The sequence below is a fragment of the Acartia tonsa genome, chromosome 11 (genome assembly GCF_053477335.1).
Source record: "Acartia tonsa isolate MP-2025a chromosome 11, ASM5347733v1, whole genome shotgun sequence".
Taxonomy (NCBI): Eukaryota; Metazoa; Arthropoda; class Copepoda; order Calanoida; family Acartiidae; genus Acartia; species Acartia tonsa.
This window is the reverse complement of record NC_137270.1, coordinates 28,987,845-29,002,264: the sequence shown is the minus strand read 5'-3', so window position 1 is coordinate 29,002,264 and position 14,420 is coordinate 28,987,845. Positions and strand designations below refer to the sequence as shown.

The 14,420-nt window shown below is 31.1% G+C and overlaps 1 protein-coding gene across 3 annotated transcripts in view; it reads left to right on the top strand.

Annotated features, from left to right (window-relative positions):
• Positions 1-14,052, top strand: part of LOC145331837 (uncharacterized) — a 42,754-nt gene extending 28,702 nt beyond the window's left edge. For all 3 annotated transcript variants that reach the window (XM_080176685.1, XM_080176684.1, XM_080176686.1), the window contains 2 exons: positions 12,113-12,209; positions 12,846-14,052. In XM_080176685.1, the coding sequence (XP_080032811.1) occupies positions 12,113-12,209; positions 12,846-12,923 (175 nt within the window). In that variant the 3' untranslated portion in view covers positions 12,924-14,052. The remainder of the gene's footprint in view (positions 1-12,112; positions 12,210-12,845) is intronic.
• The last annotated feature ends 368 nt before the right edge of the window (positions 14,053-14,420 follow it).

The window sequence follows — 14,420 nt, the reverse complement described above, 5'->3', positions numbered from 1 at the left end:
TTCTTTTTCCCATAAACTACATTTTTGTCAGAAACGAAGCTACTCTAAAATAAATATAACTCCCTGTTTTGTTATTTGATTTCATTTTCAAGGATTTATAAGCATTAATTGCTTAACGCTATCTAAGAAAAATGTGGTATTCAAATGACTGTCATAAGTTTTGACAACTGCTGATTATGCAGCTACATTGAGATAAAGATAAAGATTTTTAAGTTAAATAACTTTTTAAAAGTATTTTTGTATGTTTATCCTTTTTATTGAAATAAATAAAACCAGAAAAGGTAGAGAAAAAGCTTAAGGATAGAATCATTTATTTTCCATTACAACTTTGGGGTGTAAAAAAAGAAAGAATTATAAACAATGCCATTACAACATTTTTGTGGAAATGTACAATTCTTACATTCCGCTCAAATTGTAGTATTCAAAGTTTATCAAATAAAAAAATCTATTAATTAATTTTAAAAGGTGCATCTAATATAAAATTTAAAAATGTCAAAATATTTTATTTTTGTTGTTTAAAACGTCCCCTTTTTTAATGCTGAATTAGTTTTTCTTTCCCATTTCTCCTCTCATCCTTCCTTTTTAGACTTCACACATGACACTTTCCAGAGAGTTGTGCAAACTTGAGTTCCAATATTAAACTACTTTAGTCTAAATAAATTGACTACGAGTTGAACTTTTTTTGAGACTAGGACAGTCACAGGAATAAAGGGGTATATCAACGGACGATATTTAATTACTCCCGCACCCCACACCCCAACCCTAACATTTCTTGCGTAAAATATCATGTTGGTAGCTACTTAATATTTAGAATGGAAGAAAGGGATGCATATCGATTAAACCTGAGCTTGATCTTTAAAGATCAAGCTCTGTATTAAAACCATATAATTATCCATGTTTATAATTTTTCAAAATTAGATTGTGTTTGTCTATATAAACTTCAGGTACAGTAGAACTTAAATTAATATGAATCTCTTTGACATTATTCATATAAAACTGGTCGATTGACTGATAGGCGGACAAACAGACAGATTGACAAAAAATACGGAGGTAAAAATAGACATACAGAAAGGTGGACACCAGGACAGATAAAAACGTAGATGGATAGACAGATGGGAAATAAAACTGATGAAAGACAGTCTATAAAACTCTGTACAGGAAACAATGATGGAATTGAGAAAAAAAAACAATGTTTCTAGAAATTTAATGGTTGAAAAAATCTGCAAGTTCGTTTACTGTTGCGCCATTGCTGTTAATTTCAGACAATGAAGTCTAGATTGATTATAACAAAATAGCGGTTACGTCCATAGAGGTCTCTAGGGGCTCTTCAAAGATTTCTCGGAGAATTCTTAACTATGCTAACATTGCTGCTCAGTGAATGAATTACTAAATATGAACCAAGATATGATTAGCTAAACACAATTAATTTCCATGGAAAATGTGAGATCTCGTTTCCTCTTTCTCCCTCTTTTTAATCAATTTTTTCTTTCTCTTCCTTTTACTTTCTTTCTTTTATTTCTAATTGTTAATGAAAATTCATTACTATTGGACGGGTTCGTCTTAGTTTATATATAAATTTAATTCAATTATTTGAATTCACACAAAAATGCAATCAGTTATCCTTGACTTTAAAAGAATAATTTAAATGTTGAAATTTGCTTCTTGACAATTACAACATGGCATGCAGAAAAACAAGGATGACAACGTCCATAAAAGTGAAACGCTGAAACGGTAGGAAAAACGAACATTAAAAATTGTAGAGTGTCAGAACTAAAAAATCTGAATATAAAGTATTGTATAAAAGTCGAAAGTTGTTGAAAAACTGCTTATATACAGGAAAATGTTTAAGGACATACATACTTACATTTTTTGGACTTGATTATAGTGATACAGCGCTTATGACATTTTTCTTTGTTGTTCTAGGAAATACTATTCCAAAAGTCAGATCAATCGGATAATTATATTTCATAAAGATTTGATATAAAAAAGCTAAAAAATTAACATGTTTAAAATGAACGTAGGGCCATTTGGTAATGATTGTATAGAACTGCTACGTTATGCAAATCGTACCTAGCCACTACAGGAATCACCAAGTAAAGTTTTAAATCGAGAGGACAATTCTAACATTTCTAAATTAACGAAAAAATGCTCTCCTTTCCTTTTTTAACAAGAATAACACTAGCAAAGAACGTATAGTTGAACAAATGAGACAAGGAAACAAATGGACAGACACGAACAATGATAGATCATTGACAATTTTGAAACTTAAGAAATACTGCTAAAAACATGAAAAAATATTTTTTTCAATTACAGATATAGTATGACGCTATTAATCAGAACAATTTTTACAATAATTTGTAATGTTACTAGAGTAGCTTTAACATTCAAAGACAAGAAACTAAAATTGAAATTAGAGTTAATTGTTATGTCCATTGCTTACATTTATACAGACTTTTATAATCAAATTAATAGACTGCAATTAAACTAACATGTAAACTAAATATGTGACTATGTCTAGTGTGCTATTATTCAGAGATTCAAAAGGATAAGACAATGGCCGATAAATTGATGATACACAAAATTTCCCCTTGTGTATTACAATAAGTGGTTGAAAAGTTTTGACACTCAACATATTGAACGAACCAATCAAAGTTATCAAACTAACAAATAAGAAAAAAATTATATAAACTTTGGGGACCAGTACAATAAAAAGCCAAATGTCACCTTCCTCCCTGGCTATTATAAAGTTGTTGCACTAGTAAGTTGTTAGTAGATGAACAAGGTATAGCTAGGAAGCAGTGGGTTTTTTGACAGCTAGCTGCGGCCGGCTGACAATTGCGAATCTTTGCAAAGTGTTTGCACTGGATTAGCATGAAAAGAACAGTAAGCTTACATAAATAATAGAATAAGTGTTTTGATTCAATATGACATTTGTATCATGTCTAAAATACTATTATTGACAAATTAAGACTCGATTTACTCAGGAAAGAAGGGAGGGGACAATGTATCTAAAATTCATATTTCTGACAGTCTTGGACTTTGGGTACCAGATCACATGCAACTTTTATTATTTTGGCAAATTTAAAAGACTTTGGGTACCAGCGCAAAGAATGCCTCTAAAACAATTATTCCCAAAGCAGACGACTATTACTGAACTAACAAATACAAATACTAGCAGACTATTTGAAAAAAAATTCAAAACAAGTTTATTTTGGTTTTTAAACAAAATAGTTTTCTTCTGAGAATATGTAGAATGGGTGGGATACACCAGAAATTCTACTGTGATACTTCTGTAACTATCCATTCTAATCAACCCCTTATCAAATATGAAAACAGACCCCATTTATAGTATTATTTTGTAAGAAACTGCAAGTACTAAGGGCATACCTTTTATGATAAATTACAGACTATTCACAGGAAAATAAGACAGGATAACCTAATGTTAAATACTTTTCTTTCAGTGTTTAATAATTTCTTATTATACAAATCTAATAAAGATTGCTATATCTAAATTTTTGGAATTTTCCAGATATATCTGGTTTTGAAGATATCGAGTTAGGACTCTAAAATTGAATTAATTGCCCATTGTCCCCTCTCTTACTCCCTGCGATTTACTACATATGAAATAAAATTAAGGATTGGTAACAAAATTTAAAACTATGTAGGTTTCCTTCAAATATTCTGCAGAGAGAGGTGACAATTGGCTATTACACTATTACACTACTCCCCAACGATTTATAATAACGTTTTCTTATTCCTTGGCTTAACATCTTTGGGGACTTTAAGAAATTTGGATTGGTTGATTCATCAAGCTGAGTGTTGAAACGTTTCAACACCTAATTTTAATCTACAGAAAGTGATATTTTGTGTACAATCATTGGGAATGTACATCCTTTTATCGGCCATTGTCTTATCCCTTTAGATCCTTAAATATTCTGGCACATTTAGGAAAGATACTTTTAATTAATCCTTTTTTATTGTAATGGGTGAATAAAAGGTCTTGGAAGCAGGGGCGTCCAAGCTTTTTTTTTTGGGGGGGGTAAAAAATTTTAGGGGGGGGGTAATTCGTGTTTGGGGGGGGTAAAATGGCGCGCGAAGCGCGCCGAAATTTTTTTTTACCCCCCCAAAATTTTTACCCCGGGGGTAAAATTTGATTGGGGGGGGTAATTACCCCCCCTAAAGTCTGTTGGGGGGGGTAAATACTCCCCCCAAATCTGTTGGGGGGGGTAATTACCCCCCCCAAACTAATTTACCCCGGGGGTAAAATTTTTGGGGGGGTAATTTAATTATGTAAAAAAAGCACCTACCTAATCTATTAAGTTAATAAGTACTATCCTATAACATAAAGTAGTAAGTAAGGTTTATTTGACTATAGCTTCAGATTTCATTACTTTTAATACTGAGTTCTCCTTTTTAGGAAAGCTTTACATAGATCCCATGATGGTTCCACACTATTATAGGTCAATCCTTTGAGTGGTTTTAGGCTATTTTTCTCCTCCCTTTTTACCCTTTAGAAAACACGAGTTCTTAGATGCTAAGGGCGCCACTACTATTCAAATATATAGTAGTATCTCATTCTTTAGAACATAAAAATACAATAATTAACTCACTAACCAATGAACCAATATGATTATACTTTAAAGTGAAGCGTCTTATAGGTCCTGGTAAGTTTTATAACTAGTTTTGAGACACCCTGACATCCTCCCAAAAGAAATCGCCTATAGAAATTCTTTTTCATTATTTAATGAAATATTTAATTTAGTTAGGTATCTATTTTATGGAATCTTCAGTGCTTTACAATTACATCATAGATCCCTGGGATGGTTTTAGCCCTTATAAAGGCCCAAGCAAATAAAACATGATCAAACTATTAAATTTTTTGTTATCATGGTTAAGAACTGTTTTAACTGGTTGGACTATATTGGGGTATAGTCCCTTTTGTGGCAACGCTCTTTAAAGGGCGTTTCTTCGTTTTTTTCACACAAGCTTCTCTCCTATTTCTAGCCCCTGCGGGGGGCCAATTGCTTAACCATGTGAGGCAATCACCTAAACCAATATAACCTATCCTAAAATAAACTATCAGTAAAATTTTTTTTAAAGAACATTCAATTTGGGGGGGGTAAATACCCCCCCCCCCTTAAATTTTTTTTTAAAGAACATTTATTTTGGGGGGGGTAATTACCCCCCCCCAAAATCGTTTGGGGGGGGTAAATACCCCCCCCAAAATCGTTGGGGGTGCCTACGGCACCCCCAAGGTAGGGGTAATTTTTTTTTGGGGGGGGTATTGTTCACAAAATTTTGGGGGTGCCAAATGGCCCATTACCCCCCCCCTTGGACGCCTATGCTTGGAAGACACTGCAGACAGACATATTAGACACAATTGCTCTATTCAATGCTATTTAATAGAGGTACATGACAATGTCCATAAAAACGAAGCTCTACAAACTAGATATATAGATAATAGAGTAGCAGGGCTTTTAATGTAGTAGAATATTATTTAGAAGTTTCTGAACAAAAAATTTATGTTAATAAGTCGTAAAATTGCCTTAGATACAGAGTAATCTATATTTTATTCTAATCTCGTAATAGTTATAAAACGTTAAGAATAATCGTGCTGGGAATCGTCAATTCAAAGAGTAAGAAATTTACATCGTATAAAAGTTTTGCATCAAACTATCAAGCTAACAAATCAAGTTTCAAATTAGGTTTTCCTAATAGATAATCTGAAAAGTTTTTATATTTAGCATATTTTCATAGCATTTATATTTATTTGTTTTAAAGAAACACTTAAGACAAAAAAATTGTTGTCTGGGTTAAAACAAAAGGTACCCAGCACTCAACTATTCATAGGTAATTAGACAAAAAGTGTTGATATAATTGTAAAGTTATATGGACAATATTGTCCATCTATAAGTAGTGCCACTTTAAGACACACACACGCAAATTCATTATAGTATACATATTAAATGTGATAGTCAAAATACAATTTTTTAAATTTCATTATTCTGCTGTCCTAAAAAGTTACTTTAGGGGCCTAGAAATACATGTACAAAATTTTATCTTCCTATCTCTACTGGCTAACTAGCGCCAGGCCTCTAAAAAATCAACATATTACGATAGCACGGCGGTTTTAACAATTTCTCAGCAATGTTTTTAGCTCTTCTGCGTATTTCAACTTAAACATATAAGGCCAAAGATACATATGATATACAAAGAATCTTTTGTCAAAGTCTAAAATCATGCATTTTACTTATGAAAAAAAGAAATTACCAGCGCTAGTCTCGGTTTAAAGATATCACTTACATACTTTTGACACAACAATTATAATGGCATTTTCTGATTTAAAAATTAGGTTAAATTTCTTTTAAATGAATTTTGATTAAAAACTGTTTAACGCCTTCTTTTTACCAGTCATAAATAATATTTTTTCTCGTATTTATTCGAATCCGGTGGATAGGAACCGGTTCTCATCCATACGAAAAAACTATGTCTAGCATCGTATTATATCCAGCTTTCTACGAATATAAAAATGTACAATCATAAGATTAAAACCAGTTTTTTTAGCCGGTGACTTCGGCACCTCGGGGCTAAAAAAAACTAGTTTTAATCTTATAATTTTACATTCTATATCCGCGGAAAGCCGTTTATAATACGATGCGAGAAATAACTATTATTGCTAGAGGGGCAAATCAGTATCTTTTTGTGATACGGTGAAAACTTTTCGTAAAAAGCAAGGGTAAATGCGGATGCCTCTTAGAATAACATTGCAAACAAAGCAGAAATGTGTTGTTTTTTTCTCCTTAATTCTTGTAAAATATAATTAGCAATTTACAAGAAGAATAAAAGTAGATAGAAGGATTTAGATCCTTTGTTTTCATAAATTAACTAATTAGTGAGGCAGGATTTATTTTTTTAAAAACTTATTTGACATTTCTTGTTATTAATTGATTTAATTCTATTGTTAATTTTTCTCTTATTTTTGAAATTATTCCTTTTGTTGTGAATATATTAAGGCCTGCAACAATCTTAAGATATAAAATATTCCTTTACCTTTAACTCTATAACGTTTTTATTATTCTATTGTTTTAAAACTTTAAAACTAAACATTTCCTATATTAAATTAACAACAAAAACATCGCTGATTTTGGGCATAATCGTCTTTAAAAAAAAATCTTTGGTCAAGTAATTTTAATAGTAAACTTAAAATTTCAACCACAATGAATTAAATCCACAATATGTTAGCAGGGATCAAAAGGGATAAGATAATGGCCGATTAATTAATGTTCATCCCCAATGATAATGCACAAAATAACCGCTTATGTACAATTGCAAATAGTGGTTGAAACGTTTGAACACTCAACTTAATGAATCAAGCAATCAAATTTCACTAAATAAGAAATTGTTGTTATAAAACTTTGTGGACTAGTGTAATAAATAGCTCATTGTCCCATACCTCACTGATGTTAAGCTATGAGTTGTTTTAGGTTTTGCAACTTTTTTGTTTCTGTCTTAAGTTATTTATTTTTGAAATGTTAGAGACTTAACTCATCAATTACCTTATACGGGCGGGGATGCTGTCTATGATGCTCAAACGCAAGGTCCAACAACCCAGGAAATCTAAGGGGAGCCAAATGTCTCCTTTTCTTTCCAAACACTTGGGGCATAAGTCAAGAAACACCCATCAAACAACTAACTCTTTGATTACACGACCTTTGTATGAGAAGTCCGAACTGTTCATGGTAATGAGTTGCGCAAGTTTTGGGCTTAGACCTTCACCCTACTATAACTATTAATGTCGCGCCCATAACATAGTAGCAGTATGAACTATTTTTAATGTCTTTAGTTATGACGCAATATTAAGCCGAGATTCGAACCTATCACCTCCCCGACGACATGGTTGGAATACCAACGAAATCAATAATAATATCCCTAATATGCTTGTGTATATATGTAAATCGGTGTATTGTCTTTATAAATAGATATATTAGATACACATTCCTCTTGTAATAAATCAAGACAAAACTGGTTGTACGGAGAGTTTTGAAGGGACAGCGGAAAGTATGACGTCATGAAAGTTATCAATTTTTTTAAGGGTTTAATTTCCCGCTTCTCCTCTAATCCTGCCTTTTTAGGTGTATTATTATGACGTCACAAATGTCAATTTTCGCTGTTCCATTTTGAAAATAATTCAAGGTTTTTTTTTGTGTAGAAAATTAAGTTATCAAACAAACATGATTTGAAAAGAAGTCTTGTTTTGGTACTAAATATTTGTTTTATAATGTAATAGAAATAACTTTTATAAGGTAACTTTTTTAACTTTTTTATCAAATGCTTATTAAAAGAATTATACACATTTATTTAATACTGTTTAAGTTTAAGACATACGTGGTTAGAAAGTTATCGTAATATTTGGTGTATAATATAAATAAGGCAGATGAATAAATATCTATTTACTTACATAATCATATGTATGTACAATTTTCTGTAAATATAAACAAATATTTTTATAATGTTTTTTTAATTTATGATGTTGAAATGTACAAAAATATTTAATGGGTGATTTATCCTTCCATTTGCCGAACTGTATATTATTGTATAATTGTTTATAGATAGTGGTATTAATATATATGCAGTGGTGTGCACATAGTTTTGCCAGTGGAGGGGGGGGAGTCACAAGATGGGGAAGGTAGGATTCCACATTTTTAATTTAAAGGGGGAAGGTCAAGGACGTCTAAGGGAGGGGGGGTGCCGTAGGCACACCCAAAAAAATTTTCATTTCACCCCCCCCCCCTTTTAAATTTACCCCTACCTTGGGGGTGACGTAGGGACCCCAATCCATTTAGGAGGGGGTAATAATTTTGTGGGTGGTAAAAAATTGGCGGCGCGCGGCATTTTACACCCCCCCCCCCTAAAACAAATTACCCCCCCCCCCCTGTAAAAAATTTTACCCCCCAAAATAAAAAAGCTTGGTCGCCCCTGGGGGAGGGTGTTGACATCTATTTGCACACTCCTTACGTACCATGGTTTGATGGATAATCAATGAAGAATATAAAACGAGTTATAATACCAATAATATTTGAAAACTAAAAGATTTGGTGATTTTCTTATCTTTCTCTTCTCCGTGTTTATATTTATTTACCAACCTCATTTATGTTTCACCTCCAAATAGTGTTATAGTTGCTAAATTGCAATTTTATCTATTGTTTCTTCTTTTTAATTTTAATTTTGTTTCAAAATAAAGGCGGTTCGGTGCTGAACAAGGCACTCCGAGAAAATTATTTATCATTTAATCTTTTGTTATTGTCAGACTGTACTGAAAATATTCATTATTTCTGGGCAAAACTATTCCCAATAAGCTACTGCACATACAAAGTTAATTAAGGATATTATATTAAACTTTTCAAATTTATATATTTTGCACTTTATTCTAAAAGTTTTTATTTGAGTAAAATGTAAAATCCACCTAAGTATTTACCATTGAATGTTAGTTCAAAGAAACAGAAGCTTGTTATAAAAAATGCTCATTAAAATAGAAAAAACATTTATTAGTATAAAACACCAGAAGCAGGGATCTAAAGAAAAAAGCCAATAGCCAAAAAATTAATGTACATCCCCAATGATAATAAACGAAATTTAGCTTATGCCAATAACGAAATTAATTCCAAAAAAATCACGAAATCTATACGTAGTTTTCAGCTGTCGTTGGGGGGCAGAAGATTTATTTCACTTGTTGGTTATAAATTATACCTGCACAAAATTACACCTTCTGTAGACTAAAATTAGTTTGTGAAACAAAAGATTATTTCTTTTCAGAATATATTTCTGTACCTGTGACTTGTTTGGGTGTATGTGTGTGTTTGAGTGGGTAGTTTGTGTGTGAGTGTGTGTAGCATAAGTATGTGTGTGTGTGAGTGTAAAATTGTTATACTGGTAAATGTGCCAAATGAGACTTAAATCTGGGGTTCTGTGGGTTTATTGTAGCAAAAAAAGGTAAATATTTTGCATTATTTCCCAAATTTTTGAGAAAAAAATTTAAATGGTCCTAGCAAGGACGTCCAAGACCCCCCAATTTTTTTTTTCATTTACCCCCCCCCCCCCCCCCCAAATAAATAATCCATAAAAAAAATTTTGGTGCGCTTCATGCGCATATTTACTTCCCCTATTAAGATTTTTTACCGCTGCCCAAAATCAAAAGGTTACATTGTTCCACCAAATTAAAGCAGTTCTGAACTATGACAAAAATACATGATAGAAACAATGCACTGGGTGTGCCTAAACAATGTCTTATCAAAGAAGTAAAATTTTCCCAATTATTAAGAAAAAAACTAAAATCAAATTTAATTGTCTAGCTTCTATAAAATAGACAAATCAACTCAATCAAATTTATCTTGGCAGGCTGCCAGGGTGGTGGTACCCTCCCCAAAACTAGTTAAAAACCTTACCAGGATCTATTTGAAGCTACACTTTAAAGGAGAATCATACTACTAAATATTTAATAGTACTTCATTGTTAGTTTGGTAGTTTTTTACATTATTAAACTACCTCCCTTTAACAATTTTACCCTGGGGGGTATTATTTTACCCCCCTCCCCCCCAACAGATTATAGTGGGGTATTTATCCCCCCCCCCCAACAGATTTCAGGGGGGTCATTACCCACCCAAGCAAATTTTACTTCTGGGTTAAAATTTAACCCCCCAAAAAATTACCCAACCCCCTTCAAAAAATTTTACCCCCTCCCCCCCATATAAAAGCTTGGACGCCCTTGGGTCCTAGAGCAACTGGAAAAAAAAATTTGGTTGATTTTTTTGTGTCAATGCAATTTCAGGAGTTTAAGTGTTCTATATGGCTTAAATAGTCGTAGCTATTATTTCAATTACAATATTCATTTCAACCAAAAGGTTAGAGCTGACATAGTATCGATATAGATATGTCATGGATAATGACACATGAACTACAATAGCTGTATAACTTTTTACATAAAGCTCCATTTGTTATTTTGCTACAATAAACCCTGACCAAATAAATGGTTGAATCATAGTTTGGACTATTTCCAGAATGTCTATTACAATTTGCTTCAACAAATTTGAAAACTTTTTCAAACAAATAAATTGTTTTGTAATATAAAAAATTGGGGATCCAACCTTTTTTCAACATTTGAATCATTCTGTATAAAAAAAATACTGATTATTTTCTATAATTAGGGTCGGTCAGTCCGTCCGTGAATTTATACACATTAGAATTGTAATATCGATTTCAAACTTTGCATGATAATTCATATAACAGTTAGGTATGATTTAAAAATCGTAGCAACTTTATAATCGTTACCAAAATGTCCGTACGTCCATTTAAGTCATGTGTATTTTTAAGATTTTTTTAGATAAAAATTTTGTAAGTGATATAAAGTTTAGCCATTATTAGACCTTAAAATTGCCATATCTTGTTTAAATTAAATTCTCTGTTTCGAATTATTTAAATTCAATTGCTTCAAATATATTTTAATTTGCAAAGAACATATGTAAATATTTTTTTAATTAAATTTACTAAGGAAAAGAACAATGGCCAATAAAATGACCAGCAACCCTTTTTCACACTTTCAATATTTATCTTATACAATTTTTTAAATTTCCTACTTTAAAACTTTTTGAAAATTTTATTATCTAAAGAAATATTCAACGAATAAATTTTCTGTTATTTGTAATTTGTAAGATTTGATTTTAAAAATTTTTTAAATAGTTATTTGTCGTATTGCATTATATCATATATGCTGCGGATATCAAAATTTAAAAAAATATAAGATATAAACCAGTTTGTTAGCCGCGTACTAACAAACTGGTATTGATTTTATGATTTTTATTTTAATATTTTTGAAAAATTCTCTGTAATACAATGATAAAAACATGATTTTTCAGTATGGCTGAAAATCGGTTATATATTCCAGCGGATAAAAATCGGTTTCGAAGCCATACTGGTTATCTCTTATTTCCTATTCACAATTCTAGAAAACAAAGTCTATATTTCAAAGGGATAATTTGCCAACAAAATACTTTTTGCACGATTTTGGGCATCAAATGAAAACAATTGGTTCCAGGACTAATAACGTAATTTGACTCAGGTGTATTGAGTTTCCAACCACGCCCATCAACATTCTCAACTGTTTGGAACAGATGGGATACAGGGTGGTCACATCAGGGGCTTTTGTTGCTGGACAGGTAAAAATTAAGATACAGGCATTTCTGGACCTTTCATAAGTGGATAAATAGGTACAGTGTGATTGTTTGCTAGAGCTTTCTTTACTGCACTGGTAGATATATAGAATGATGATAGTGTGGTCTTATCTGGGGTCCATAGAAGCTGGACAGGTAAATAGGTAGATAAAGGGTGGTCATTTCTGTAGTTTTTGCGGTTGTATACGTAAAGAATTATACACAGGGTGGTTATTTCTGAAGCTTTTTTAGCTGGATAAATATGTACAGTGTAGTAGGTAACTGAAACTTCTATTAGACAGGTAAATAGATAGATACAAGGTGGTCATTTCTGGAGATTTTGTAGCTAAGCAGGTAAACAGATAATAATGGATTGTCATTTCTGGACCTTGGTAGCTATATAGGTAAATAGATACTGCTGGTACCTGTGTAACTGGACAATAGAATAGATAGAAAGAGTATACTGTAACTATTTTTGCTAGATAAATACAGGGTGTAATTGATGAAGATATTATATGTAGACAATAGATAAAAATGCTAGATAGTTATATAAATGTTAGCTATTTTACAGATAGAAAGAAAGGTTAATAAACACTTAGCAGATAACTAGCTAAGATAATTGTTAAATTTTAATATTTTCAGACAAGCTATGAGAAATGTCATCAAAAAGAATTTATTTGGACCCTACATAGACCTGCTACTGATATAGAATGCTTGTAGTTTCAAATACTAACATTAAATATGAGTAAATGTTAAATCAAAGACTATGAAATGATATAGATTGATTTATATATCAATATTTTGACACACCATAGACCTGTTATGGATATAAAATTCTTGTATAGACTTAGTTAGATGCATAGACTATACTACACACCTAAGCTACAGTAATTGATAAAGTGATTGATAAAGGAAAAATTATGTAATTATTTACGGGTTTTTTTGTCTGTAGCTTAAGATTTCGATAACTACTGAAAAAATAAAGTTATTGATTTATAGAAGCTTCACATGGATCTTGTAGTGATTTTAATTTTTAAGCTATTTGATTTTAAGATTTAAGTCTTGGGGTGCTTTTAGGCTATTTATATGTCCTTTTCTGCACTTGGGTTGCAGAACCCCTATATGCCAAGGGCGCAGTCGCTAGGTTTATATGTATCATTAAATTTTTAGTTTTAAGTATCATTAAATTAAGCCAAGTGGTTGCTCTATAAAGCTTTTTGCCTGCCAGTCTGTAAATAAATCAGGGTTAAAGGCCAATTAAAAAAAATATTTATTATTTTTTACATTGTCCTACCCACATATCCCTGCGAAACTTATTAATAATGATAACCAATTGTCTAATTTTTAACCTATCCAATTACAATTTAGCAGGAAAACTGATTAGTTTTCACAGTATCTTTTGATCCGTTTTTTTTAGGTTAGATTAGGTAAATGTTAATTATTGCCCCACAGGGTTAGGAAATTGGTTTGCAGGATTATAGCCCCTCAATGGGAGAAAAGCTACTGTGAAAAAACTTCGTTTTCTTTCCATGATCCAAAATCTTTAATTATAATTCTTGACTAAAATTCTAAGTTGTTTCATTACGAAATTTAGAATGACTTTGTAATATAATCTACAAAAAACCTTATGATCTTCTTTTTGGAAGGTTTTGGAGATGAAGTAAAGATTTTTATAAAAATAAAATCTTCATGTTTATTATACATTGTAAATATTCATAGTCATTTATATCTACTATTATTAGTTTCGCCGCTTTGAATGTTATTACCATTGTTGTATTTATTTATGTATTTTATAAGTAGTTTTTATAGACCATATATCCTTATCTTTTATCTATCTGAAACTTTTTGGTTCAAAATGACAATAAAATAAAGAGACTATTCTAATCTAAACTAAATTTCAAAATTTACCTCAAAATAAATAAATTTTCTATAAAAAAATGCCTTTTTGGAGATATGAAAGCAATAATATAAATAATATTTTTACTTAATAAAATAAAATTATAATATGATTAATTAAAAAATGTAATATATGTATAAGAAGTAATAATAAATATGGTGTTTATATTTATCTTTTTTTAGTGGTAAGGCTTTTCTAAAATTCGAGTAATTGCATCAAACATGGCACTACTAAGATATTTTCAAAATTTGTTGTTTTGTACATAGACACTAAATTCCTAAATCTTTTCTTAAAATTCCAATAATAAATTAACAGAATCT